Source organism: Nycticebus coucang, chromosome 7 (genome assembly GCF_027406575.1).
Source record: "Nycticebus coucang isolate mNycCou1 chromosome 7, mNycCou1.pri, whole genome shotgun sequence".
In the NCBI taxonomy this organism is placed as follows: Eukaryota; Metazoa; Chordata; class Mammalia; order Primates; family Lorisidae; genus Nycticebus; species Nycticebus coucang.
In genome coordinates, this window is record NC_069786.1 from 103,680,640 (window position 1) to 103,708,104 (window position 27,465).

Below are 27,465 nucleotides of genomic sequence, written 5' to 3' on the forward strand. Positions count from 1 at the left end.
TCACTGCTCACAGCAACCTCTAACTCTTGGGCTCAAGCGATCCTCTTGCCTCAGCCTCCCGAGTAGCTGGGACTATAGGCACCTGCCACAATGCCTGGCTATTTTTTAGAGATGGGGTCTCACCCTTGCTCAGGCTGGTCTTGAACTAGTGAGTTCAAGCAATCCACCCACCTCAGCCTCCCACAATTCTAGGATTACAGGCATGAGCCACCTCACCCAGCCCCCATATCTAAATTCTTGTAAATACAAAAACTGTCCCAAGTGACTCTATAAAGCATCATCAATATAAGACCTTTATAAATGTCTGAGCATGGGGGAAAAAAATCTACTTAATGCATTTAATTCAAGGCAGGCATTGAAAACGAAAAAATCTGACGTGGCCCCTATAGCTCAACTGGCTAAGGCGCCAGCCACATACACCTGGTTCAAATTGAACCTGACAGGTTCAAATTCAGCCCGGGCCTACCAAAATAACAATGACAACTACAACCAAATAATAGTTGGGCATTGTGGCTGGCACCTGTAGTCCCAGCTACTTGGGATGCTGAGGCAAGAGAATCGCTTAAGCCCAGGAGTTGGAGATTGCTGTGAGCTGTGACACCACAACACTCTACCCAGGGCTACAGATTGAGACTCTGTCCCCCCCCCCCAAAAAAAAAGAAAATGAAAAAATCTTTTCAGTTGGTTGTTTCTACTGTCTCTCTAAGGGTTTCAATGTAGATGATATACACTAATTAGCTACTAAAGAATATAAATTACATATGAATCAACATAAAATATAATACAACAATACTTCTACTATAATTATCACTTTCATCTAAACAAACAGATAAGCAGGTGACACCATAGAATTTACTTTATTAATTTTTTTGTAGAGACAGAGTCTCACTTTACGGCCCTCGGTAGAGTGCGGTGGCGTCACACAGCTCATAGCAACCTCCAACTCCTGGGCTTAAGCGATTCTCTTGCCTCAGCCTCCCGAGGCGCCTGCCACAATGCCCGGCTATTTTTTGGTTGCAGTTTGGCCGGGGCTGGGTTTGAACCCGCCACCCTCGGTATATGGGGCCGGCACCTTACCGACTGAGCCACAGGCGCCGCCCAGAATTTATTTTAATTAAGATTCCAGCTACATTGCATTGGTTGGGATCTCAACAGTGGGAAAGTAGATCGTAATAGAACTAAACAGTTTATTTCTAATAATTGATAAATTATCTCTTCAGAAAGTGTTTACACTTACTTTAGCCCTGTAAAAAGGATATACAATTTCAAATACCTAAACCATCATTTTGGGAGTTAAGTCCAAATTCTCTTCATCTAGATTTAAATGGAAGGCTGTCTATACACACATACTATAGGGATAATTTTCATTAAACACTTTAATAATTTTCTCAGCCATTTTACCAAGCCTAATATACAACATATTCCCTCATTTTCTTTACTCCAGACTTCTAAAAGATCACACTGGCTTTGCTTTTGAAAACAGTCTTATGACTTGGGAAGCTGAGGTAAGAGAATCGCTTAAGCCCAAAAGTTTGAGGTTGCTGTAAACCAGTGGTTCCCAACCTTCCTAATGCTGTGACTCTTTAATATACAGTTCCTCATGTTGTGGTGACCCCCAGCCATAAAATTATTTTCATTGCTACTAGCAATGGCATTAGGAAGGTTGAGAACCACTGCTGTGAGCTGTGACCACCACGGACGCTATTGAGGGTGACATAATGAGACTCTGTCAAAAAATAGCCTTATGAACTGGGTGTAATGGCTCACACCTGTAATCCCAGCAGAGCCTGAGGCAGGAGGATCACTTGAGCTCAGGAGTTTAAGACCAGCCGGAACAAGAGTGAGACTCAAGAGTGAGACTCCGTCTCTACTAAAAATAGAAAAGTGATCCGGGTTCAGTAGGATGCACCTGTAGTCCCAGCCACGTGGGAGGCTGAGGCAGTAGGATATTTGAGCCTGGGAGTTACAGGTTGCATGCAGCAAGCTATGATGATGACACTGCACTCTAGCCTGTGCAACACAGTAAGACTCTTTCTTAGAAAAAAAAAAAAAAGCCTTATCTTCCAATTGACAAATTATCTCTTAAAATAAATACAAAGTCAGAAATTCAATACCCTTGTGGATAAAGGTAAAAATGCTTGATATTATGTTAAATATATTTTATTATCCAAACAATCCCAACAAAACAAAACAAATTATCAACTTTTGGGGATAACCCATTTTACCAGAAAGGCATATATAAGTTTCTGAACCACTATGGGGAGTTGAATCCTTATTTTTTGAGGCTTCCTGTGTATATACTTTAAAATAAATAAGATTTTCTATTCCCGAAAAACTTTTTTGGATTTTTGAGGGGTTTTGTTGTTTTGTTTTGATTTTTTGAGACAAAGCCTTGCTCTGTTGCCCTGGCTAGAGTACAGTAGCATCATCAAGGCTTGCCGTAACCTCAAACTCCTGGACTGGAGTGAGCCTTCTGCTTCAGTCTCCCCAGTTACTGGATGATAGCCACGTGCCACTACACCCTGATAATTTAACTTTTTGTAGAGATAGGGTTTTGATTGTTGCTTAGGCTGGTCTTGAACTCTTGGCTGCAGCGATCCTCCCACTTCTCCCTCCCAAAGTGCTAGGATTATAGGGATGAGCTACAACACTTGGCCTTTGATTTTTCTTTTTTAGGCAAGGTCTCCGTATGTAACCAGGCTGGAGTATAGTAGCCTGAGTACAGCGAAGTGTAACCTTGAATTCCTAGGCACAAGCAATCACCCAGCTACTTTTTTTTAATTTTCTATTTTTTGTAGAAAGGGTCTCACTGTTGCTCAGGCTTTTCTTGAACTCCTAGTCTCAAGAGATTGTCCATCCTCAGCCTTTCAATGTGCTGATAGTATAGGCATAAGCCACCATGCCTGGCCAATGTTTTTATTTTTTTTTTAGTTTTGGTAAGATAGGACTTTTATTAGAAGTTAGAGAGGAATACAGAAGAAGTAAAAAGCACCAGAGCTTCCGGAAAGAACTGAAGAACTCCCTTGGGAGTCTCCACGTGGGGTCTTTTATCTAAGGGTCTTATGTTTAAAGGACTACACATGGCTGGCAGTTGGTCCTTTACATGGCCAATGTTTTTAGCATTTAAAAAATCTACTGCATGCTTCCTTTTGGCATGCTCTACTGTATCCCATAAACAATGATATTTCTACACAAACATTTAGTTACTGCAGGATTGTGGCTACAAGTTACCAAACTTGGGTTTGCATACTTTAAGCTATTTCAATGACTTAGTCATTATCTACTCACCAATAAATATGACAAAGTTATTAGATAAGAAAAATATACATTATATTTATACAATATATAAACCATGCAAACTATATTTTTTTCATGCAAACTATATTTTAAAAGACACATATTACAAAGTAGCCTTTAAAATTTTAATTTCTAAAATATTTAATGGTAACTTTTAAAATGTCTTTTGTGGAACTAGGCCTTTGATACCAAAAATACCAAATAGAGAGCTTTATGCAACTAACATCTGATTTCTGTAAAAATACATATTACGTAATAATGTATAGTAATAAGCTACCAATCACTAAGGAATGGTTATGGAACATTGTTATATGATTATCAGTGATGTACGTAAACTTTATACCAATCATGGGGAACACGACCAAATGACATGAAATCAACTTCAAAACTATTATATTCCATCTTGGTGTTTGTTTGTTTGTTTTGACAATTATCCTTAATTATTTTTAAAATACCACTAAAGTTGGTTTGGATGTTGTTCTGAAAACAACCAGTTAGGATTTATAAATAGGGTGGCGCCTGTGGCTCAGTAAGTAGGGCGCTGGCCCCATATGCCAAGAGTGGCGGGTTCAAACCCAGCCCTGGCCAAACTGCAACAAAAAATTGCCAGGCATTGTGGCAGGCGCCGTATAGTCCCAGCTCCTTGGGAGGCTGAGGCAAAAGAATTGCCTAAGCCCAAGAGCTGGAGGTTGCTGTGAGCTGTGACACCACAGCACTCTACCAAAAGTGACAAAGTGACTCTGTCTCTAAAAAAAAAAAGAATTATAAATACAGTTTTCCACAGAAATACTAAATTGTCCCAAACTCATAGTACAGTCTCTAATATCTTTAACAAGATCATAATAATACAACCAGAGTCAAGGAATATAATGTTTCCATACAAGGTTCTTCAGGGTAACAAAGCTACAATTTCTACTGAAATTATGCACTTAAAAGCTTTATATCTTCTAAATGTTAGATATCATTATTTTATAACCTGTGTTAAACTGAGTGAATTCCTTTAACAAATAGAGAACTGACTTTTATTTATTCAATTCTATTCATTTGTTTGTCAACATGGATATGTAGCCAGGCGCAGTGCTCACACCTGTAATCCTAACACTCTGGGAGGCCAAGGTGGGTAGATTGTTTGAGCTCACAGGTTCAAGACCAGCCTGAGTGAGACCATGTCTCTAAAAATAGCCAGGTGTTAGCTCAGCGCCTATATAGCACAGTGGTTATAGCATCAGCCATAAACACCAAGGCTGGCGGGTTCGAATCTGGCCCAGGCCAGCTAAACAACAATAACAACTGCAATAAACTGTGGTAGGCACCTGTAGTCCCAACTACTTTGGGAGGCTGAAGCCCAAAGTTTGAGGTTGCTGTGAGCTGTGATGCCAGAGCACTCTACTAAGGGCGACTTAGTGAGACTCTGTCTAAAAAAAATAGCCAGACATTGCAGCGGGCACCTTTAGTCCCAGCTACTGGGGAGGCTGAGACAAGAGAATCACTTGAGCCCAAGAGTTTGAGGTTGCTGTGAGATATGATTCCATTGCACTCTACCAAGGGCAACAAATAAGACTATGTCTCAAAAAAAAAAAAGGGGGGGGGCGGCACCTGTGGCTCAAAGGAGTAGGGCGCCAGCCCCACATGCTGGAGGTGGCGGGTTCAAATCCAGCTCTGGCCAAAAAAAAAAAAAAAAAACTGCAGAAAAAAAAAAAGATGTAAGAACAAAATGCACCTTGTTTCCACTCTCATGGCAATTACTATTTATCATGAGAGACAGACATTAATAAGTACAAAATTCGGCAATGAAGCACAGTACCAAACATAATAAGGATACACAATGGGGGATATGACACAGTCCAGAGAATGACAAAAGCTTTAAGATTTCTTAAGTCTCTTCTGAATAAGCTAGAACCTGAAATATCTTCTAGAACAAACACTACACATCCCCAGACGGGGAGGTCTAGAAGTAAAGGCAGATGCTCTAGGCGGCAGCCATTGTACAGTGTATTAGATATGTACAAACATTTTCAAACAACTCTAAATCCATTCCACTCTAGAAATCCCTTAAGTGCATAGTGCACCTACGTGAGCTACGCAACTGAAAATTAGGTAACTTTTTCACAACAAATGAAAAGCAAAATCTACAAAACAAAAATAAAATATAAAAAACATATAATCAATAGCTACAAAGTAAACGTTGTATGTTAATATTTTGAGTTTTTTAAATCTTTTTTCTTTTTCTTAAAAAATATAGAACACTTCACAAAGTGTTCTATATTTTTTGCGTGTCATCCTTGAGCAGGGCCATGCTAATCTTCTCTGTATCGTTCTAATTTCGGGACACATGCTGCTGAAGCGAGCACTAATATCTTTTTTCTTCGAGTGACCAATGAGAATATGTAGAGTGAGAATTTTTTCTTCACTTTAATTTATTAATAATCCCACCATCTAGAGACATTTCGATATATAAAATCCTAAGTATTTTTACATCCATATATACTAAAAGTCATCCCCTAAAAATATAACTAGAAAAATAATAAACTCAATAAGAAACTAGGCCTACAAAATTTGAAAACTATTTTCTTTTCTTTTTTTTTTTTCAGCGACACAGTCTCACTTTGTGGCCTTCAGTAGAGTTCCGTAGCGTCACAGCTCACAGCAACCTCCAGTTCTTGGGCTTAGGCGATTCTCTTGCCTCAGCCTCCCAAGTGGCTGGGACTACAGGTGCCTGCCACAACGCCCAGCTATTTTTGGTTGCAGTTTGACCAGGGCCAGGTTCGAACCCACCACCCTAGGTATATGGGGCTGGCACCCTATTCGCTGGGCCACAAGTGCCACTCTGGAAAGTATTTGCTTAAAAGTGAGGTGTTTCAAAAATTTTAAATTCAATTTAGTGTTTTAAAATGTATATTTCATTTAAAACTAATAACCATGATTAATATATATATATAATATAAAAAACAGAATTCTGTGCAAATCAGCTTAGAAAATATAACAGCTTTGTCTGAACATACTATAGATAAAAACTAGTGTTTTAAAAGGTATATAATCTACCACAGCACCAGGCTAGACTTAGTCATTGCTTTGGTGACTATCATCCTGAGAAGGGCTTTAAGATACCACCTTACATTGACTCCCTTTTTTCCTGCACAGAAAGAATCTAGTGTCTTGCATTCCCTCCCCAGTACCCTAGGACTGACTGGTGAGTGACACCAAAGGGTCATCCCTTAACGCCTGACATCCAGGAACCTACGCGTGCTTAAAAACAGAAAGAAATCTCCCAAAAATGCTGCTCACAAGTTAAAAAATTGGATGGACTAACAATTGCAATCAGTGTAACCTGGCTTATTGTACCCTCAATGAATACCCAACAATAAAAAATTAAAAAAAAAAAAAATAAAAATAAAAGGTATATAATCTAGGTAGGGCACAGTGGAATTCCAGCGCATTGAGCAGCCCAGACAGAATAGCTTGAGGCTAATACTTCAAAACCAGCCTGAGCAACAATATAGAGATTTCATCTCTACAAAAACTAAAAACAAAAAAATCAGCAGAGCTTGCTGGCTCAAGCCTGTAGTTCCAGCTGCTCAGGAGGCTGAGCCCAGGAGATTGAGGTTGCAGTGAGCTATGTACTGTACTCTAGGCCGGACAACACAGTGAGAACCATACCTCTTCTTCCCCTAAAAAGGGCACATAAGCTAATGTACATAATTATTGTTCTATTTAGTTTTTTACCATCGCCACCATGGTAATAGGCCAAAATTTTCTCATTAAAATAGAAAGTACCTCTACATTTCCAATATAGAGATTTTCATTCAATGGCATATTATGCAAATACTATCAATTGTATTTTTAAAAGAATCCTTAAGGACATAGGGAATGGCTAAAAATTCAGTTTAGCTTAAATAAATACAGAAAATAGAAGAAGTCTAAAGACTGATACCTGTATTATATGGCCATTAAAAGTCATGTTTTAAAGAATTAATGTCATAAGAAAGTGGTCACAATTCAATGATAAAAGCAGGGAATAAAAAAATACATATAGTATGATCTCAATTCTGTTTTTTAACTTAAACAGGTGACTCACTGAAGATTTTACACACACACACACAAAATGACTACATGGAAAGAGAATCACAAAGTTAATAGTGCCTATCCTTTGTCTTGTGAATGGCAACATTAAAGACATTTTCTCTTCTTTTTGCTACATTTTTCCAAATTTTGGACAATAAACAAGTATTTTTCCCCCAAAAGAAATCCAGTGTGATGTTAACAGAAAACACACCAAAAAGAAATACTGTTTGTTTTTTTGAGATGGAGTTTCACACTTTGTCCCCATTGGTAGAGTGCCTTTGTGTCACAGCTCACAGCAACCTCAAACTCTTGGGCTTAAGCGATTCTCTTGCCTCAGCCTCCCAAGTAGCTGGGACTACAGGCGCCCACTATTTTTAGAGCCGGGGGGTCTTGCTCTGGCTCAGGCTGGTCTCGAACCTGTGAGCTCAGGCAATCCACCCACCTTGGCCTCTTAAGAGTGCCAGGATTACAGATGTGAGTCATCCCACCCATCCTGAAATACTTTAAATAATACAAGTAAAAAAGCATAAAATACTACTTTTATAAAGAACCCTAAATATTATTTTTAAATAACATAAAATGTCTAAGTATTGTATTTTTTTAAATAGGTAACATTTTCAAATCTTTAATGAATAAATTCTGGGTGGCGACTGTGGCTCAGTGAGTAGGGCGCCGGCCCCATATACCGAGGGTGGTGGGTTCAAACCCAGCCCCAGCCAAACCGCAACTAAAAAATAGCCAGGCATTGTGGCAGGCACCTGTAGTCCCAGCTACTCGGGAGGCTGAGGCAAGAGAAGCACCTAAGCCCAAGAGCTGGAGGTTGCTGTGAGCTGTGATGCCATTGCACTCTACTGAGGGCAACATAGTGAGACTCTGTCTCTAAAAAAAAAAAATATATATATATATATATATACATATATATATAAAATGAATAAATTCTAATGAAACCAGCCAAATTTCAGTAGCACTTTAATTTTACTGTAAGCTTATAGCAGTATTTTTTTGACACCTATGTGGCACTTTAATGAAACACCAAAACCAAACAGATGCTTAACTATTTGGGGCTTAAGCGCTCTGCTCACATTGTGCCTCAACTATTCTATTCTATGTGCAACACCCAGACAACAGACTGAGTGAAGTCCCTCAGGAACAGGCAGCTGGGGCTCTAACCTGGTTTGACCGACTGCAGCCCTTCTCAGCTCTTGCATCAGCTGCCCGGCGTATTCTGGCTCTCTGCTGGCCGCCTGCAGCAAAGCTTTCCTAAACGTATGGCGGCATTTCTTTTGACGAGATTCTGCCCGCTCCAGGCGGCAGAGGTGCTTGTATTTCTGCTGAAAGTAAGTGCAAAGCTGGGTCACCCTGGAGCTCCTACTCTCCGCATCATCATCATCTGACCTGGAAAGAGCAAGGAGATGAGTAAAACACCAATAACACATCAGGTTCATCTTAGAGAGGGCAAGAGAGAAGGAGGAAGGGTGGTAAAATACACTGGCTAGAACTTCCGTGGCATGTGAGCACATACTTAACAAAATTAGAGGAAGAGAATTCCAACAGTGCTGAAAGTAAGTTCAGTTTTTCGACAATAAGCAAGAAGGCAGGGACAATCCAGGGCTTTAAGAACCTAACCTTCTTACCGTGTCATCATTAGACACTTAATGCACTGACGTCTTCTAAATTTTAGTGACTAGAGATCCAGAGACGCTTTTTTTTTTTTTTTGAGACAGAGTCTCACTATGTCACCCTTGGTAGAGTGCTGTAGCGTCACAGCTCACAGCAACCTCGAACTCTTTGGTTTAATCGATCCTCTTGCCTCAGCCTCCCAAGTAGCTGGGACTACAGGCACCTACCCAATGCCCAGCTATTTGTTTTACTATTGTTGCAAATGTCATTGTTGTTTAGCAGACCTGGGCCAGGTTCGAACCTGCCAGCCCCGGTAAATGTGGCCAGCGCTGTAACCTCTGAGCTACAGGTGTCAAATCGCGACCTGAGATTCTTGAGGGAAACAAGCCATTTCCTGACCTTCACTTACCTGAACATCTACACAAATGGCATGGCAGTTATGAGGAACACAAGGCATAATTTGTAAAAGATGAGTCATCCCAGAAATAGAGCAGTGAATCCTACCAGTAAATTAGCTAAGAACTGTCCTTTTACACATTCGGGTTTTCGATTTTGACCACAGGGATCACACTCTACAGTTTCTCCTTTAACTATGGAGGTATCTCAAACAGCATTTAACAGACCAGGGATTACATATGGTTTCCTTTTTTGTCATATGCATATGTGACTGATTGGTGGTCCCTGCTTAAGTGCTAGGTGGAAAGGGCACATTTGGGCACAAGAAAGAGAGCTGTGGTTACTCAGCACTGTCTACCACCAGTGAGGTTACACAGATCACTGTTCTATGGAACAAATGTTCTCTCACTTTTGACCATAAGGAAGAACATGCACTAGACTTTAAAACTGATCCATGTTATTTTATCTTCTGTCTCTTCTCTCGTAACATAAAGTAATAAAACACATGTTGACACCACATGTGTTACCTTACTAATCTTCTGTAAATCATTGCTTGGTTTCTCTTCTCATCTTAAGTGGGACTCTCACTTTCCTTCAGAATAGTCTTTTTTTTTTTGGTTTTTGGCCGGGGCTAGGTTTGAACCCACCACCTCCGGCATATGGGACCGGCGCCCTACTCCTTGAGCCACAGGCGCCGCCCTCCTTCAGAATAGTCTTAACAAGCTACTCTACGCTTTTGTTTAGTGCCTCTCCAAAGAAACATGTTCTCTCCAGTATAGTTTCTCCTACAGATATTAAAATTGAAGGATCTTACCTTGATCTTTTCATCTACTCTACATTCAACATTTACTGTGTATCTATTATGCTGAGCACTACAGAAGAGAGTCCAGAGCTTCAAGGATTTTGCAATGCAATGTCGACAAGATATATCAATCCCAAAAGAGGATGTAACCAATAACTAAAATAATGGGGCAGACAGACCAATGATTCAAATATCTGAACAAATTAGAAAAATCTAGAAGCATTTTAAAACTTCAGATTACCAGGACCTACCCCAGATCTACTGAACTAGAATCTCCATGGGGTTGGGCCCAGGAATCTTTATTTTGAACTGTTTGTTCCCTCAAGTCTCACAGCAGAGCTACACTTGAGAGTTCTAACGAAGCCAGTAAATGCTCTAATTTAAAATTAGAGATTAATAAGTACCGAAAGAGAGGTATAGACAACGTGCTATTGAGGGTCATTGGAAAGACTGCCAAATGAAAGGAAGGTTCTGCAGAAATGACTGCAGAATTGAGCCTTGAACAACAGGTAGAATTCAAGATCAGACAAAAAAGGTACCCCATAGAGATAAAACACAGAAGCCAAGACACAGAGAGGTGGATGAGGGGTGAGAACTAAGCAGCTTGATTAGGCTATGGTATGGAGCATGCAGGGGCCAGTGGACATGTAGGTAGGGTACACTTTCTCAACCTAAATTAGAGCTTAACCTTTATACCACAGGCAATGCAGAAACTTTGTAAGTCTTAGCAAAACAGATAACAGTAGAGAACAATTACACTGTCAGTAGACAACAGAATAAACAGAGGAAGAGACAGAGAAGAACAGCTAGAAATTACTATAAAACTCCAGGATCCACACCAAGGAGGGAGCAGTGGGAGTGGAGAGCATGAGAGGGAGGTGCGTGCATAAGAGAAACACTGTCGACCAGGCAGGGAGATGCAAGGGACAATAATCATCGCTCAGCAGCTTCCATCAGTGAAGACTAGGGAAGGGCACCACTTAGAAAGCAAGGGACAGGAGCAAGAGCAGTTTGGGGACAGAAAATAAATTCCATTTCAGATAAGAGGAATCTTGAGACACATGTGACATGAAGGGGAGTTGCATGAAAATTTGTGGAGAGAGTGATTTTAGAGTCAACAACTAACAAGGAACAACAAGGGAGTGAGTAAAAGTAAAAGCTATAGAGATAATGGAAAGAACAAGACATAAAAGGGCCATGATCACTTTTAAAAGAAGAAACTCAGTTTGGTGACTGGCTGTGAAAGATAAGCTAGTCAATAAGGACAGCTCAGTGGGTAGGGCGCCGGCCACATACACCAGAGGTGGCAGGTTCGAACCCAGCTTGGGCCTGACAAACAACAATGACAAGTATGACACCAAAATAGCCAGGCGTTGTGGCGGGCGCCTGTAGTCCCAGCTACTTGGGAGGCTGAGGCAAAAGAATCACTTAAGCCCAAGAGTTGGAGGTTGCGGTGGGCTGTGACGCCATGGCACTGTACCGAGGACAACATAGTGAGACTCTGTCTCAAAAAAAAAAAAAAAAAAGAATTGATAGAACAAGTTCACAGAAAAATCACCAAAGACATGAACAATACTACTAACCAAGCTGGCCTAAATGACATTTATAGAACACTATATTCAAGTGTGGTTTCTGGGCACAGTAAAATAGAATTAAAATCAGTATCTGGCTGGGTACAGTGACACATGCCTGTAGTATCAGTTATTTTGGGAGGCTGAGATGGGAAGATCACTTGAGCCCAAGAGTTAAGACTAGCCCGGGCAACATAGCAAGACCCCATTTCTGAAAAAAAAAAAGAAACAAGAAAGAAAGAAAGAAAGAAAAAAATCAAATAGTTAATATCTAAGAAATCCCCAAACACTCAAAAGTTAAATATCCTTTCTAAATATTCATAGATCAAACAAGAAATCAAAGGTTTAAAAAAAAAAATACACTGAACTTGGCTGGTCTGATGGTAGTAAGTTATCAGAATTTATTGGGGCGGCGCTTGTGGCTCAAGGAGTAGGGCGCCAGTCCCATATGCCGGAGGTGGTGGGTTCGAACCGAGCCCCGGCCAAAAAAAAAAAAAAAAGAACAGAATTTATTAATATTAGTATCACTAAAGTTGGTATACAACCCCCCAGTCCTGTGTGCTAACTTTGAGAGGCTTGAAAAAAAAAAAAAAATTTTTTTTTTTTTTAGACAGAGTCTCACTTTGTTGCCCTGGGTAGAGTGCTGTGGTGTCACAACTCACAGCAACCTCCACCTCTTGGGATTAGCCGATTCTCTTGCCTCAGGCCTCCCGAGGAGCTAGGACTACAGGCGCCTGCCATAACACCAGGCTATTTTTTGTTGTTGTTGTTACAGTTTGGCCGGGGCCGGGTTTGAACACGCCACCCTAGGTATATGGGACTGGTGCCCTACTCACTGAGCCACAAATTTTTTTTAAAGGAAAAGATTAATAAAGTACACATCACTAAATGAAAATTAAAATCTGTGGCTTGGGGCCTGTGGCTCAAGCAGCTAAGGCGCCAGCCATATACACCTGAGGTGGTGGGTTCGAATCCAGCCCGGGCCCGTCAAACAACAATGATGGCTTCAACCAAAAAAAAATAGCTGGGTGTTGTTGCAGGTGCCTGTAATCCCAGCTACTTGGGAGCCAGAGGCAGGAGAATTGCTTGAGCCAAGGAGTTGGAGGTTGCTGTGAGCTGTGATGCCACAGCACTCTACCCAGGGCAACAGCATGAGGCTCTGTCTCGAAAAGAAAAAAGAGAAAAGAAAATGAAAATCTGTCTTAACAAAATTTCTGGGATCCAACTAAAACCAGTGTTTAGAGGGAAATGCATAACACCAAAAATCTCTATTAGAAAACAAGAAAAATCTCAGATAACTGATCTAAGCTATTACCTTAAAAACTATAAAAAGACTAGCAAATTAAACCCAAAACAAACAAAAGGAAATAGGATTAGAACATAAAGCACTAAAATAAAAAACAGAATAATAGAACCAAATAAACCAAAAGCAAGATTAAAAGCTTTACTTAAAGCTATGTTAAAATAAAAGTATGTAGTAATGGCACAGGGATAAACAGGCCAATGGAAGAGAACAGAGGGTGCAAAGATACACAAACACATGCCACTTAATTTATGTCAAGGGTTCCAGTGCGATGGAAAACAACAGAATTGTTCTCAATAAATGGCACTGCTGGGCGGCGCCTGTGGCTAAGTGGGTAGGGCGCCAGCCCTATACTGAGGGTAGTGGATTCAAACCAGGCCCCAGTCGAACTGCAACCAAAAAGTAGCCAGGCGTTGTGGTCCCGGCTATTCGGGAGTCTGAGGCAAGAGAATCACCTAAGCCCAGGAGTTGGGAGGTTGCTGTGAGCTGTGACGCCACAGCACTCTACTGAGGGTGATAAAATGAGACTCTGTCTCTACAAAAATTAAGTAAATAAATAAATGACACTGGTTACGTAGAAAATCCATATGGAAAAAATGATCCTTAATCATATCTCATACCATATACAAAATTAAATTCCAGAAAGACTGTCAGTGAAACAATATAGCTTCTAGGAGATAAGATGAGAGAACAGCTTCATGATCCTTTAGTAAGCAATGATTTCGTAAATAGGTTACAAATACATTAATCATAAACAGTTAAATTATACTTTATTAAAATTAAAAATCATTAATAATATGAAAAGATAAGCGGTTATCAGCAGTAATTACTATTCCTTAATAATACATTTAAGATAACTTATTTCTGGATATGGAGAGACACAAGTTGCCTGAGAGAGCTACTTTGCCATATACAGCTACATCTAAACTTAGTAACTAGGAAACATTTGCTAAAAACAAAGCCAAAGTTCCTTCCAAAACATTCTTTACCTACAATTTTTAGCAAGAAAACTCTGTATGAGTTCTTTAGGCAGGAGCATAGTGATCAGACCACTGTCAGTATTTCTTTGTAAAACTCAACGAACTCACTGAGGCATGCAACTCTTGTTGAAGATACAATGAACAGGCTGGGTAAGGCAATTTTCTAAAGCTCTCCATCTTCTGTAACACTTAAACACAGCAACATATAATAAATGACAGGTATCTATAATAAGAAACTGGAATAAAGATGTTCTGGCCAGGCACGGTGGCTTACACTTACAATCCCAGAACTTTGGGAGGCCAAAGCAGAAGGATCGCTTAAACCCAGGAATTTGAGGTTACAGTGAGCTGTGATCATGTCACTGCATTCCAGTCTGAGTGACAAAGAGAAACCTTGTAGTTTAAAATACAGTACAGAGATTCCTGTTAGAAGGCAAAGTGGCAGATACAGATGCAGAGATGTAAGCATAGAGGGGCTGGTAAAGTCAGTCGGTCTCAGTTTTTGTTTTTTTTTTTTTTTTTTGAGACAGAGCCTCAAGCTGTCAACCTGGGTAGAGTGCAGTGGCATCACAGCTCACAGCAACCTCCAACTCCTGGGCTCAAATGATTCTCCTGCCTCCAGCTCCCTAGTAGCTGGGACTAAGGCGCCTGCCACGACACCTGGCTATTTTTTGGTTGCAGCCATCATTGTTGTTTGGCGGGCCAGGGCTGGATTCAAACCCGCCAGCTCAGGTTTATGTGACTGGCACTTTAGCCGCTTGAGCCACAGACACCGAGCCTCAATCTCAGTTTTAGTCAGTGGAAAAACTATAGAATATGGTATGTCTGGAGAACAGTAACAGCCCAATAAGAATATACTAATTGTATAAATGAATGAACACAAAGTGAAGAGGAAAAGATTAAAACAATAGCTGGACAAGAAATACTGGCCAAGAATGTAAAATGCTACAGAGACAAAGAAAAATGAAGACAACTGTAAATCTAAAACAACAAAAAAGGTATTTTGATGACTCTAAAAGAAGTAGGAGTAGAAACAGAATGTTCATTGTTCCAAATAAATAGCAAATACTCCTAATACTAGTGTTTAGGTTACACTGAAAATTAATTGAAAATCATAACTACTGTTTATCAATCATTTCCCATATACCAAGGTATTATACTGAGCATTTATCTGTGGTAACACATTTAAAGCAATTCGTAGGCTGGGCGCAATGGCTTGCACCTGTAATCCTAGCACTCTGGGAGGCCAAGGCAAGTGGACTGCTTGAGCTCAGGAGTTTGAGACCAGCCTGAGCAAGAGTGAGACCCTGTCTCTACTAAAAGTAGAAAAACTAAATGAGTATTGTAGCAAATGCCTGTGGTCCCAGCTAGCTACTTGGGAGGCTTGAGGCAAGAGGATTGCTTAAGCCCAGGAGGTTGAGATTCCACAGCACTCTAACCTGGGGCAACAGAGTAAAATTCTGTCTCTAAATAAACAAAATAAAGCAATTTACAAAATTAACCCAAAATATCCCAAGTTACACTCATATAAATCATCTGTAGGAAGTATGACTGAAGCATGACTAAAAAGCTCAAGCTTGCTGGGCATGGCGGCTCACACACTATAATCCCAGCTACTTAGGAGTCCCATGCAAGAGGATCAACCACTTGAGGGCCAGGAGTTGAAAAATTGGCAACATAGTGATAATCTCTAATAAATAAATTTTTTCTTTTCTTTTTTTTTTTTTTTTTAAGTCAATCACCTTTATTTATGTAGAGACAAGAGTCTCACTTTATTGCCCTCGGTAGAGTGCTGTGGCATCACACAGCTCACAGCAACCTCCAACTCCTGGGCTTAGGCGATTCTCTTGCCTCAGCCTCCCAAGTAGCTGGGACTACAGGCGCCCACCACAACGCCCAGCTAGTTTTTTGTTGCAGTTTAGCCGGGGCTGGGTTTGAACCCGCCACCCTCGGTATATGGGGCTGGCGCCCTACTCACTGAGCCACAGGCACCGCCCTCTAATAAATAAATTTTTAAAAGCTTAATCTCAATTAACTCTATTGTACTCTATCTAAAAAAAGGTTAATGGTAAGGAAAAAGTCGTGAAACGTATATAAAGTGAAACTTCACAGTAAGGGTAAAAAGTTTAACATTCTTCAATACTATCTAGGGTAGCGGTCCCTAACTTTCTTGGGACCAGTTTCATGGAAGACAATTTTTCCATGGACAAGGACAAGGGGGTGGGAGGTGCCGGCTGGGAAGGTGGAGCTCTGCAGCCCAGCTCCTAACAGACCACAGACCAGACTGGGTTGGGGACAGCAGATCCAAGGGTGAGGCAGAAACAACTAGGTGGGAGATAAAGCCCAGCAGTGGAAGCAGATACATCATGCTATTATAATTTAAGGACACCAGCCATTAATAAAATCCAACTAATTCTCCTTGCTTGAATTTCAAGTCCAAATAAGCTTCTGATGACAATTTGCTTCCCGTATAGTTTCATTCAGAGACCACTTATACTACTTGATGATTTTACTTTTTCATTATAAACTGGCATTTTGATTTATAGATTAGTCTCCAATGAGTCAGTTCCTTAAGTCTAATTACTTCTGGATGTACTAACAAATCACATTTTTAATCCTATAAATTCAAAATTGTGCCCTTGATTGTATGCCCAATGACATTGTAAGCTTCTAGGAGTTATCCCAAGAAGATAAGTCTCTCCTCTACCATACTGAACATCTACTCAAACCACAATGTTTTGTATGTATATATGTATGTATTTTGACACAGGGTCTTGCTCTGTTGCCCAGGCTAGAGTATAATGGCATCATCATGGCTCACTGCAGCCTCAAACTCCTGGGTTCAAGTGCTCCTCCAGCCTTGGCCTCCCAAAATGCTGGGATTATTAGGCCTGAGCCATCATGACTGCCCCAAGGCACAGTTATTTTAAATGAATAATTTGCTGAGTCTGTGAGTCATCTTCCGGACCCATACACAAAGATACATCTTAGTGCTATCAAACTGCACCAAGTGAATCCCTATAATGGTAAAGTGGTCTCCTGAAATATTAAAGGACAGGATCAATCTTGCAAAAGCTAAAGGTGAAGTTAAAACCGCTATTTCTAAATACCGTTGAACAGGGCCAAAGAAGCTATGGAGAAGCAAGACAATGGCACTTTCTCAACCTATCTGAGCCTTCTATCCTCTTCTGTGAAATGAGAAATTTGGATCAGATCATCTCTGAGATCCTCTTCAATTCTAAATTCTGTCAGAATTGGTTCCTTCAGTGATGACAGAGAAAGGTGTAGAAACAAATCTACTAAGAAAGCTTAAGAGCAGCTTTGCTCAAATAATGATGTACAGTTCTTCCCAAGTGGAATCTACTTAACCTCCAGGTTTCTGAAGGGGAGTCTATTTTACCTCCATTTTGTTTTATTGGTTTTTTATTTTTTATTTTTTTTGAGACAGAATCTTATTATGTGGCCCTCGGTAGAGCGCTATAGTGTCACAGCTCACAGCAACCTCCATCTCTTGGGCTTAAGCGATTCTCTTGCCTCAGCCTCCCAAGTAGCTGGACCATAGGCGCCCACCACAATTCCTGGCTATTTTTTGTTATTGTCATTGTTGTTTAATAGGCCCTGGCTAGGTTTGAACCCACTAGCCCTGGTGCATGTGGCTTGCGCCCTAACCACTGAGCTATGGGTGCTGAGCCATGTTTTATTGTATTTTTTGTAGAGATAGGGTCTTGCTATTTTGTCCAGGTTTGTCTAAAACTCCTGGCCTCTTGCCTTGACCTCCCACAGTGCTAAGACTATATGAGTTGAGCCACAGCATATGGCCAAACCTCTTAATTTTTTTTTTTTTTTTTTGAGACAGAGTCTCATTTAGTCACCCTTGGTAGAGTGCCGTGGCGTCATAGCTTACAACAATCTCAAACTCTTCGGCTTAAGTGATTCTCTTGCCCCAGCCTCCCAAATAGCTGGGACTAGAGGTGCTTGCCACAATGGCCAGCTATTTTTTTTCTAGAGACAGGGTCTTGCTCAGGCTGGTCTCGAACCTGTAAGCTCAGGCAATCCAATCCCCCGACTCCACCTCAGCCTTCCAAGTGCTAAGATTACAGATATGAGACACCGCACTTGGCCTCTTAATTTTTTTTTAACCTCTATTTTACAATAAAACCAGAACCAATACAATAGAAGCATTCACATATATAGGGGAAAAAAAAAAATCAATCTGCCGTAGCGGTAATTCAAAAAGAAAAACAGACAGAAAGACTTACGTGTGTCTTTCATATCTGAGGGTTTCTCGGATGGACCATGCAACCTGGTATGGTGAGGCCTGCTCTGAGTCCTCCAGTTCCTCTCCACTCTCTTCAGACCAGTCCAACCCTGGGACAGACGGGGGGATATTGCAAGTTAGAAAAATTTTACTTTTATTCAAAATTTGGGTTAAAAAGCTACCCCAAACACAGAGCCCAACACCTATAGCAACTACTACCACAGTGTGAAACAGATGCCCCCCGATGAATCTCATTTCTGTTCTTACAAAGATTAATTACAAATTTATGACGTACACTCAGGTTTTTAAAAAGGGCCTAATAAAAGGGCTAAGCTATAATCCAAGAACAGACTTCTTTTATCAGAAACTCATGAGATATGATAAAAACAACACAAGCAAAGGAGAGAGTTCAGGTCACAAAAAAAGGTACACTTTCTTAAGTATCAAAGCCTCATATACAAAAGTCATGTCAGAAAAACATAAAACGTATTCAAAAAAGATGAGAAAAGCCTGAACATATGTTCAGGCAAGAAAAAAAGTCAACATGTGCTGATGAAGTCACTCCATACTTCAACAAGGATAAGTTGTGGAAGGCAGGTAACTTTATCCTTCTCTCTCAGCATCTCTGGAGGAAAGGGCTCCATGGACTAGGCAGTCCCTTCCCTGGCACTCGCCCTCTGTGGGAAGGCGGGAGGGCAGGATGGCAATTCCTCCTGCAGACGAGGTTTGGGATTACTTTCAATTTTTCCAAACTAAAGCTCCACATTTTGTACTCCATTTTATAAAACAAGTTTCAAAGGAAATGGGGAGAGATACAGTACGAATAATGCTTATTTTGTCAAATGCTATGATCTTTTTTCACTATTTGCTTAATATATCAGAAATACAGTCCCTCTATTTTTCCCAGGCCAGGCCAAACGCATGTAGCTAAGACCACTGTGCCTGACAAATGCTATCATTTTTTAATGAACAGATAATTTTCAGATACCAACATAAAGGCATTACCCTTTAAAAGTTCTATATCTTGAACAGGTCTTGATGAATGCTGAAGGTGCACATCCTAAAGTATACCAGTATACGAAAGTAATATAATGTTTAACACATTCATACCACTATGAAACTTACTAGACACCTCGATAATCAGTTGTTTTATTTATGTCTTCTTTCTGGAGAACCTTGAAAATCAAGACTGTCCTCATTAGACAGAGTGATATTAAAAATGACCTCACAGAGTACTTCCATAGTTGAAATGTGTTTACATGTGCCAAATAGGGAAATTAAGAAAAGGTTAATTGAAATGCAAATCATAAATGCTTAAAATTAAATAACACATTGCCACTGGCATAAAGAAACTTTAAATCTAGTTTCAAGATGACTACCTAAAATGTCAGGTCACCTTAAAAAGTGAATTACTGGGCGGCGCCTGTGGCTCAGCGGGTAGGGCGCCGGTCCCATATGCCGGAGGTGGCGGGTTCAAACCCAGCCCCGGCCAAAAAAAAAAACCACAAAAAAAAAAAAAAAAAGTGAATTACTTTCTCTTGACTAAAATAATTTAAAATTTGTAGGGGGGGGGAAGGTAAAAAAAGAAAAATATGGCCCCGCGCAGTGGCTGCATGCCTGTAATCCTAGCACTCTGGGAGGCTGAGGTGGGTGGATCGCCTGAGCTCATGGGTTCAAGACCAGCCTGAGCCAGAGCGAGATCTCATCGCTAAAATAGCCAGGCATTGTGGTAGGCACCTGTAGTCACAGCTACTCGGAAGGCTGAGGCAAGAGAATCGCTTGAGCCCAAGAGTTGAGGTTGCTGTGAGCTATGACACCACCGCACTCTACTGAGGGAAAGTGAGACTGTCTCAAAGAAAAAAAAAAGGAACATGAGTTATCTTTTTTTTTTAAACACATTCATTGCCACACTAGGAAAAACTCTGAGAAGAAGAGTTGGAGGTTGCTGTGAGCTGTGATGTCACAGCATTCTACCCATGGTGACAGCTTGAGGCTCTGTCTCAAAAAAAAAAAAAAAAAAAAATCAGCTCCCAACACAACATGTAACTTTCTTTGTTTTAAAAGATAAAAGATTATCTGTATCCAGAAATTAAAAAAAAAATTATAAATAAAAATTTAATAGATGATACAGGTAAGTGTTGGAATATTTGGAAAACTACTGTTAGATTTCTGGCTCAAAATTAATGCCTAAATTAGTTCTAGGCAGATAACTAAAATGTAAATAATAAAAGGTCAAAAAGAAAACACAGCTGAACATATTGATATACTCTTGGAAAGAGAGCCCAAACAAGGAGACAAAGAAACAAAAACCATAACTCAAAGAAAGAAACTCTGAAGAGAATACATAAAACTCTGTAACTTCTAAATTCCAAATCATTATAATAGATAACTGAAAGCAAATAACAAAGGAGAAGGAGGGTGTGGCGCCTGTAGCTTAGTGGGAAAGGGTACCAGCCGCATACACGGAGCTGGCAGATTCAAATCCAACCCAGGCCTGCCAAACAATGACAACTACAACAAAAAAATAGCCGGTCTTTGTGGTGGGCACCTGTAGTCCCAGCTACTTGGGAGGCTGAGGCAAGAGAAGCACTTAAGCCCAAGACTGTGAGGTTGCTGTGAGCTGTGACACCACAACACTCCACCAAGGGCAACATAGTGAGACTCTGTCTCAAAAAAAATAGAAAAATGGAGGCAAGTGGATCGCTTGAGCCCAAAAGTTGGAGGCTGCTGTGAGTTATGATGTCATAGCACTCTACCCAGGATGACAGCTTGAAGGTCTGTCTCAAAAAAAAAAAAAAAAAGTTCTTGTTTATTAAAGATTATGTTACTAAATCTCAACACTTGAGTACATCTTTACAGTATTTTATGTGACTAAATGTGAAGTATACAGACAGTACCTCTGCTTTTACTTGAAAGCTCAATTTTTGGAAAACTTGAATTCACCAGTGAGAGCCTGACAACTTTCCACCACTTAGACTTTTCTGATGAGAGATGGTAACAAATGTGAGCCGGGCGCAATGGCTAATGCCTGTAATCCTAGCACTCAAGGCGGGTGGATTGCTTGAGCTTATGAGTTCAAGACCAGCCTGAACAAGAGCAGGCTCCTATCTTTCTAAAAATAGAAAAACTAGCTGGGCATTGTGGCAGGTGCCTGTAGTCCCGGGTACATGCGTCAACATTTGGAACATCTGTATAACTAAGTAAAACACTGTTTTCCAAATGACCAACAACTGAATGCAGAGTCTGAGAATCCAGCTATCTTCCAGCCAACAGATATTAAAATTCGCAAAACAATATAAAACAATGCCACTCTTCCCATATTTGTTTTGGAAAATGTGCTTATTTTTCATAAAAACAACATGTTGATACATCGTAAGTTTAATATTTTTTTTTTTTTTTTGGTAGAGACAGAGTCTTACTTTATGGCCCTCGGTAGAGTGCCGTGGCATCACACAGCTCACAGCAACCTCCAACTCCTGGGCTTAAGTGATTCTCTTGCCTCAGCCTCCCGAATAGCTGGGACTACAGGCGCCCGCCACAAGGCCCGGCTATTTTTTGGTTGCAGTTTGGCTGGGGCCGGGTTTGAACCCGTCACCCTCGGTATATGGGGCCGGCGCCTTACCGACTGAGCCACAGGCGCCGCCCAAGTTTAATATTTTTTAATGAATCAATCATTAAATCATATACTTTAGCATCTCAGTTTTTGAGCCCATTCTTCTACAGAAAACACCTCAGTTTTAACTTCTAGTAATGTATCAATAGATGTAACTTAACCCAAAAGCTCTATAGTGTCCTCAACAATTTGTAAATATAAAGGACCCTAAAACCAATAAACTGAGAATCACTGGTCTGAGATATGCAAATTTTCTATCCAATTTGCAAAGGCAAATATAATAATAATAAGAATACTAATACCCAGGCTGACCAAGATGTAGAGGAACCTTCATTCTCACCCACCACTGAAAGAAGGTAAGCCAACAAAATAATTCTGAAAAAAATTTTGGCAACATATGTCAAAAACTTTTCTTAAAAAAAGGGAAAACACAAAAGCTTAGAATCAGCAATTCTACTTCTAGAAATCCATTTGAAGGAAAAGATGTGACAGTAATGATTTTGCTACAGGCTACACAGCTCTAACAGTTTATAACTATATAGACTGAAAAAGATTTAAATTGAAGACAGAATTCAGTCACGACAAATTATAATGTATATGAAAAATTACTAACTTGAAAATACATTATTATGAAAAATTTAAGAACGGGTTACAAAGCACTATATATAGTAAGAACCCAATTTTATATATCCGAAAGGATATACCATGATATTAACCAATGAGTATTAATAGGGTTTGGAGTGTTTTATTATTTTTAAAATGCTATAAAAGAAATGCCACCACTCTCGTTTTCCAAAAAAACACTTCTGATCAAATTCCATTTCCTCACAGTAGGCAGTGTTCATGGCCTGGTAGCGTTCTCTAGTTTTACCTATGTTCACACCAAATAGGCAAACACCTACCTATCCATCATATACTTTATCAACAGATAATCAATAGTGATGTCCCTTTTTATTTACTTGGTTCATTTTTTTCTCTCTTTTTTGGAGACAGAGTCTTACTTTGTTGCCCAGGCTAGAATGTTGTAGTGTCCGTCTAGCTCACAGCCACCTCAAACTCCTAGACGCAAGCAATCCTCCTGCCTCAATCTCCAGAGTAGCTAAGACTACAGGCACTCACCACAATGCCCAGCTAATTTTTTCTATTTTTAGTAGAGACAGAAGGTCTCACTCTTCCTCAGGCTGGTCTCCTACTCCAGAGCTCAAATGATCCTCCTGCCTCAGCCTCCAAGAATGCTAGCATTATAGGCATGAGCCACCACACCAGGTTCATTTATTTATTTTTACAACAATGGGATAATACAACATCTCTTGACTTTTTTCTATATAAAATGGGCACAATCCCAGACAAAAGTTACAGATTTCACTTATCCTTTATAATAGATTCATATTATTCCATAAAACATATAAGAACCATAATTTATTCAAATTTTCCTAGCAGTTATTTAGGTTACTTGCAGATTTTTAAAGCTGTAAGGAAGGCTATGATGATCATCCTTGCACACTTAACCCTTACATTTTGTTATTTTTTTATCAATAGGCCAGAGCCCCAAAGTAAGCTTAATTAGTAGATACTGCTAAATTCCTCACCAGCAATGACACACCATATCCTCACCAATACTGGATATAATTTTTGCTACCTTGGTAATTCATTATTGCTTTAATTTGTATTTCCTGCCTGCTATGAAGATTGAAGTTTTCACTTGTTTATTGACAATTCATCTCTCTCCATTTTCTATTCATATCTTTGCTCATTCTATTGCTGTCATGTCATGCAAATAATTTTTCCTGAAGAATCATAGCTCATATTACATTTAAGAATGAATTCCAACTAACTGAATTCAAGGTTTAAATGATCATATCAAAACAAACTATTAACAGGAAATACAGAATATATGTATGTACACACTTGAGATTGGGAAGATTTTCTCAAGCAACACAGAAAATTTAGAAGCAACAAAGAAAAAATAGGTATTTAACTATATTAAATTGAACTTTTTGTTTATATTTTTTCACTTTCTTTTTTCTTTTCTTTTTTTGAGACAGACTCTCACTCTGTTGCCCTGGGTAGAGTGCTGTTGTATTATAGTTCACAGCAACTTCAAATTCCTGGACTTAAGGGATCCCATTCCCTCAGCCTCCTGAGTAGCTGGGACTGAAGGTACCCATCATAACGCCCAGCTAGTTTTTCTATTTTTAGTAGAGATGCGGCCTCTCAGGCTGGTCTGGAATGCCTGAGCTCAGGCGATCCACATGCCTCCACCTCCCAGAGTGCCAAGATTACAGGCGTCACCCACCATTCCCAGCCAGTATTTTCTCACTTTTTAATCATGAACAAGAATGCCTTAGGAACTTTCAAAGTTTACACTGTCAGCAGGTATTAGTAATGCTATGGTTACTTCTACAATAAAACGTTATCACAGTGATTTTAGAACACGGCCCTGTCAGTACCTTCTTTTTGGACTTCTAGCCTCCAGAACTTTAAGAAAATAAATTTCTTTGTTTCATGCCACCCAGTGTGTGGTATTTGTAGTGGTGGCTCTAGAAAACTACTACAATGCTGTTTCTAACTCACTGTGTCTACCTGCCACAGAATTTTCAGTGCCGTGCCTCCACTGCATTTTGCCTATCTACTTTCCCCACCATTGACACCATAAATACTTTGGTGAATATTTTCATATATGGCCTTTCATAAATTGAGTGAGGCCTTTCTATATAGAGAAGTGAAATGTTGGGTCAAAACACACGCTTTATTGGCCTAAGGAATGACAGCTTACTCTCCACCACAGTTACAATGTGTGAGGTTACTATATCTCTGCATTTTAGCCCTGCCAACACTTGATATCATGCAGGTTTCTAATTTTGGCCAGCTTAATGAGTGCAAAGTGTTATCTTATTTTTAAAACCATTACATTTCCGGTTACTGATGATCTTAAGCATTTCTTTCTGAGCATGCTGTTTCTGCTTTCCTATTTTTTAATTGGCTGTTCTTGGGCAGCGCCTGTGGCTCAGTGGGTAGGGTGCCAGACCCACATACCAAGGGTGGAGGGTTCAAACCAGGCCCTGGCCAAACTGCAACAAAAAAATAGCCAGGCATTGTGGCAGGTGACTGTGGTATTCAGAAGCTACTCAGGAGGCTGAGGCAAGAGAATTGCCTAAGCCCAGGAGTTGGAGGTTGCTGTGAGCTGTGACACCATGGTACTCTACCAAGGGTGATAAAGTGAGACTCTGTCTCTAAAAAAAATAAAATAAAGTAATTGGCTGTTTCTAAAACCCACCCATTTCTGTATGTGGTCATTACGTTTTTTGTGTTGCTGTGCAGGTATTCTTTGAGATTCTCAATGTTAATCTCTTGTCAGATTTTGACTTGCAAGTATCTTCTCTTATTCTCTTAGCAGCCTATTAACTTTGTCCTTAGTGTCACTTCTTTTTTTTTTTTTTTGTGATTTTTTGGCCAGGGCTGGGTTTGAACCCACCACCTCCGGCATATGGGACCGGCGCCCTACTCCTTGAGCCACAGGCGCCGCCCGTTAGTGTCACTTCTTAAATGTAAGTGTAAAATCCGTACATTTCATGTAATAACATTCATAGATGTTTTTCCTTATTGGTTTGTGCTTTCAAAATTATATTTAAAAATCTGTACCAGGCCATAGGTCACAAAAAAATGTTTTCATTGTCTATCAAAATTCTACTAATAAATTTTTTAAAAATTGAAAAAAAAAAGACAAGAACTTGATTAGATGCACAGGTACCGAGTTCATAAAGGCATACAAACCAAACACAAGTGCCTTTTAAATATTGCTATTACTACAAATAAAATCTATGATTGGAACTTTAAATTTCCAACTCCTATTTCTGTATCTTATTCTGCAAGAATGAGATAGGATACAATTGGCTCTCTGTATCCATACCTTCTGCATCCATGGATTCAACCAACCCAAGATCAAAAATATTCAAGAAAAAGAAATTGCATCTGTACTAGACATGTACCATACAGTATCACAATTGTTTGCAGAGTATTTACATTGTATTAAGTACTATAAGCAATCTAGAGATGCTCTGGAAGTACACATGAGAATATATATAGGTTACATGCAAATACTACACCATTTTCTATGTGTGGTTTGAACATCTCCCAATTTTGGTACCTGCAGAAAGTCCTGGAATCAGTCTACCACAGATAGCATAGGACTGTATTTATTTTAAGGCGATCTACCTAAATACAGAATCTTCCATTGCACTGCTTTGCCCTACAAAATGGTAGCTAGGAAAATGAAGCTCCACACAACAGAACACAATTTGTATTATTATACACCAATAATATGATAAAATAGATGAAAACTCACCTAAGTGGGGAAACAGATCAGTGTCCAGCTGATGTTTTTGGGTACACAGTTTCACCAGTCTCTGCAGTCGACTTATACAAGAGAAGTGTGGAGAGAAGGCTGTGGCTTTCATAAGGACCCGGTCAGTCCTGGGTGGGTCCGAGACAGGAGCCCTACTGGATGGCAGGTGGGGCAGAGGCCTCTTCTGAGACAACTGCTTTGTTTGTGCTATAGTGTGTGTGGTGGGTGCCACTCCCTGCATTGGTAGGCTGGTGTTCTGAGGTTGAGGTGACTTGCAGACTGAACCCTGCGGTGGCGCTGGAGGTTTTAAAGAAGTGGATAAAGGTGACAGGTGGGAGTGCTGCTGCGGAGTCTGTGGCTGTGAAGGTGCAGGAGGGGGACTAAAGTGCTCTTGGCGAACTTTTAAAATCTCTGTCTCTCTCTGGCGCTGCCGATTCTGGGCCAATTTGCTCTGCAACTTCTTTTTCACAGTTGCCCCTTTCTTTAGGTCGTCGTCTTCCTCGTTGAAAGCAAAAGGGTCTTCCAATTCAGTTTCCAGGTAGTGGAGTGGAACCCTTGCCCCAGGTGGAGAGAGGGACATTCCGTCCAGTCCATTAGGCATCTTCAAGGCCACCGTGGGCACTGCCAGGCTAAAGGCCATGGTATCCACCTGGTGCCTGACCTTCACCTCATCTATAGGATCATTCTTTTTCTTCCTCTCTTTTTTCGGGATAAAGCCAAGTACCTGCAAGTGGCTATTGCAGTACCTTTAAAAACGAACACACACAGGAAAATATCCATGATACAAACTAAGAAAAGTAGAATATAAAACTACTATAAAATGTGAATCCTAATACATGAAAAATTACATGACTATAGTGACTCTTGCCATTCACCAATTTAATATGCTACTTCCACTACTTATAGGCAATCCTCAAAGTCTATGCCATTATTCTGAGAGAGATGTGAACCGATTATAGGTAAAGGGAGCAAGTGACACGGCTATTGAGTAGCCCTGGATAACTGCTCAACTATTGCTCCTCACATGGTTTTTGTTATTCTCTATTCATAGCATGCAAAATCTCAAAAATTACTTAAAAATTTTCTTACACAGGAAAAAAGATACATTCCAATGCCATTCAAGTATTTGGAGATTCACACAGATCTTAATGATATATAAGCCTCAAGGGTGGCAAGTGTCTACTGTGTGCTTTAATATACTCAGAGAGAGGAAATACA

The 27,465-nt window shown here is 40.1% G+C and overlaps 1 protein-coding gene and 1 pseudogene across 3 annotated transcripts in view; both read right to left on the bottom strand.

The window, feature by feature from the left end:
* INO80D (INO80 complex subunit D) overlaps positions 1-27,465 on the bottom strand; it is a 91,151-nt gene that overhangs the window by 26,921 nt on the left and 36,765 nt on the right. For all 3 annotated transcript variants that reach the window (XM_053597815.1, XM_053597813.1, XM_053597814.1), the window contains 3 exons: positions 26,248-26,993; positions 18,291-18,399; positions 8,530-8,754 (listed from right to left, as the gene is read on the bottom strand). In XM_053597815.1, coding sequence (XP_053453790.1) covers positions 8,530-8,754; positions 18,291-18,399; positions 26,248-26,993 — 1,080 coding nt within the window. The remainder of the gene's footprint in view (positions 1-8,529; positions 8,755-18,290; positions 18,400-26,247; positions 26,994-27,465) is intronic.
* Positions 5,530-5,648, bottom strand: LOC128591003 (uncharacterized; annotated as a pseudogene).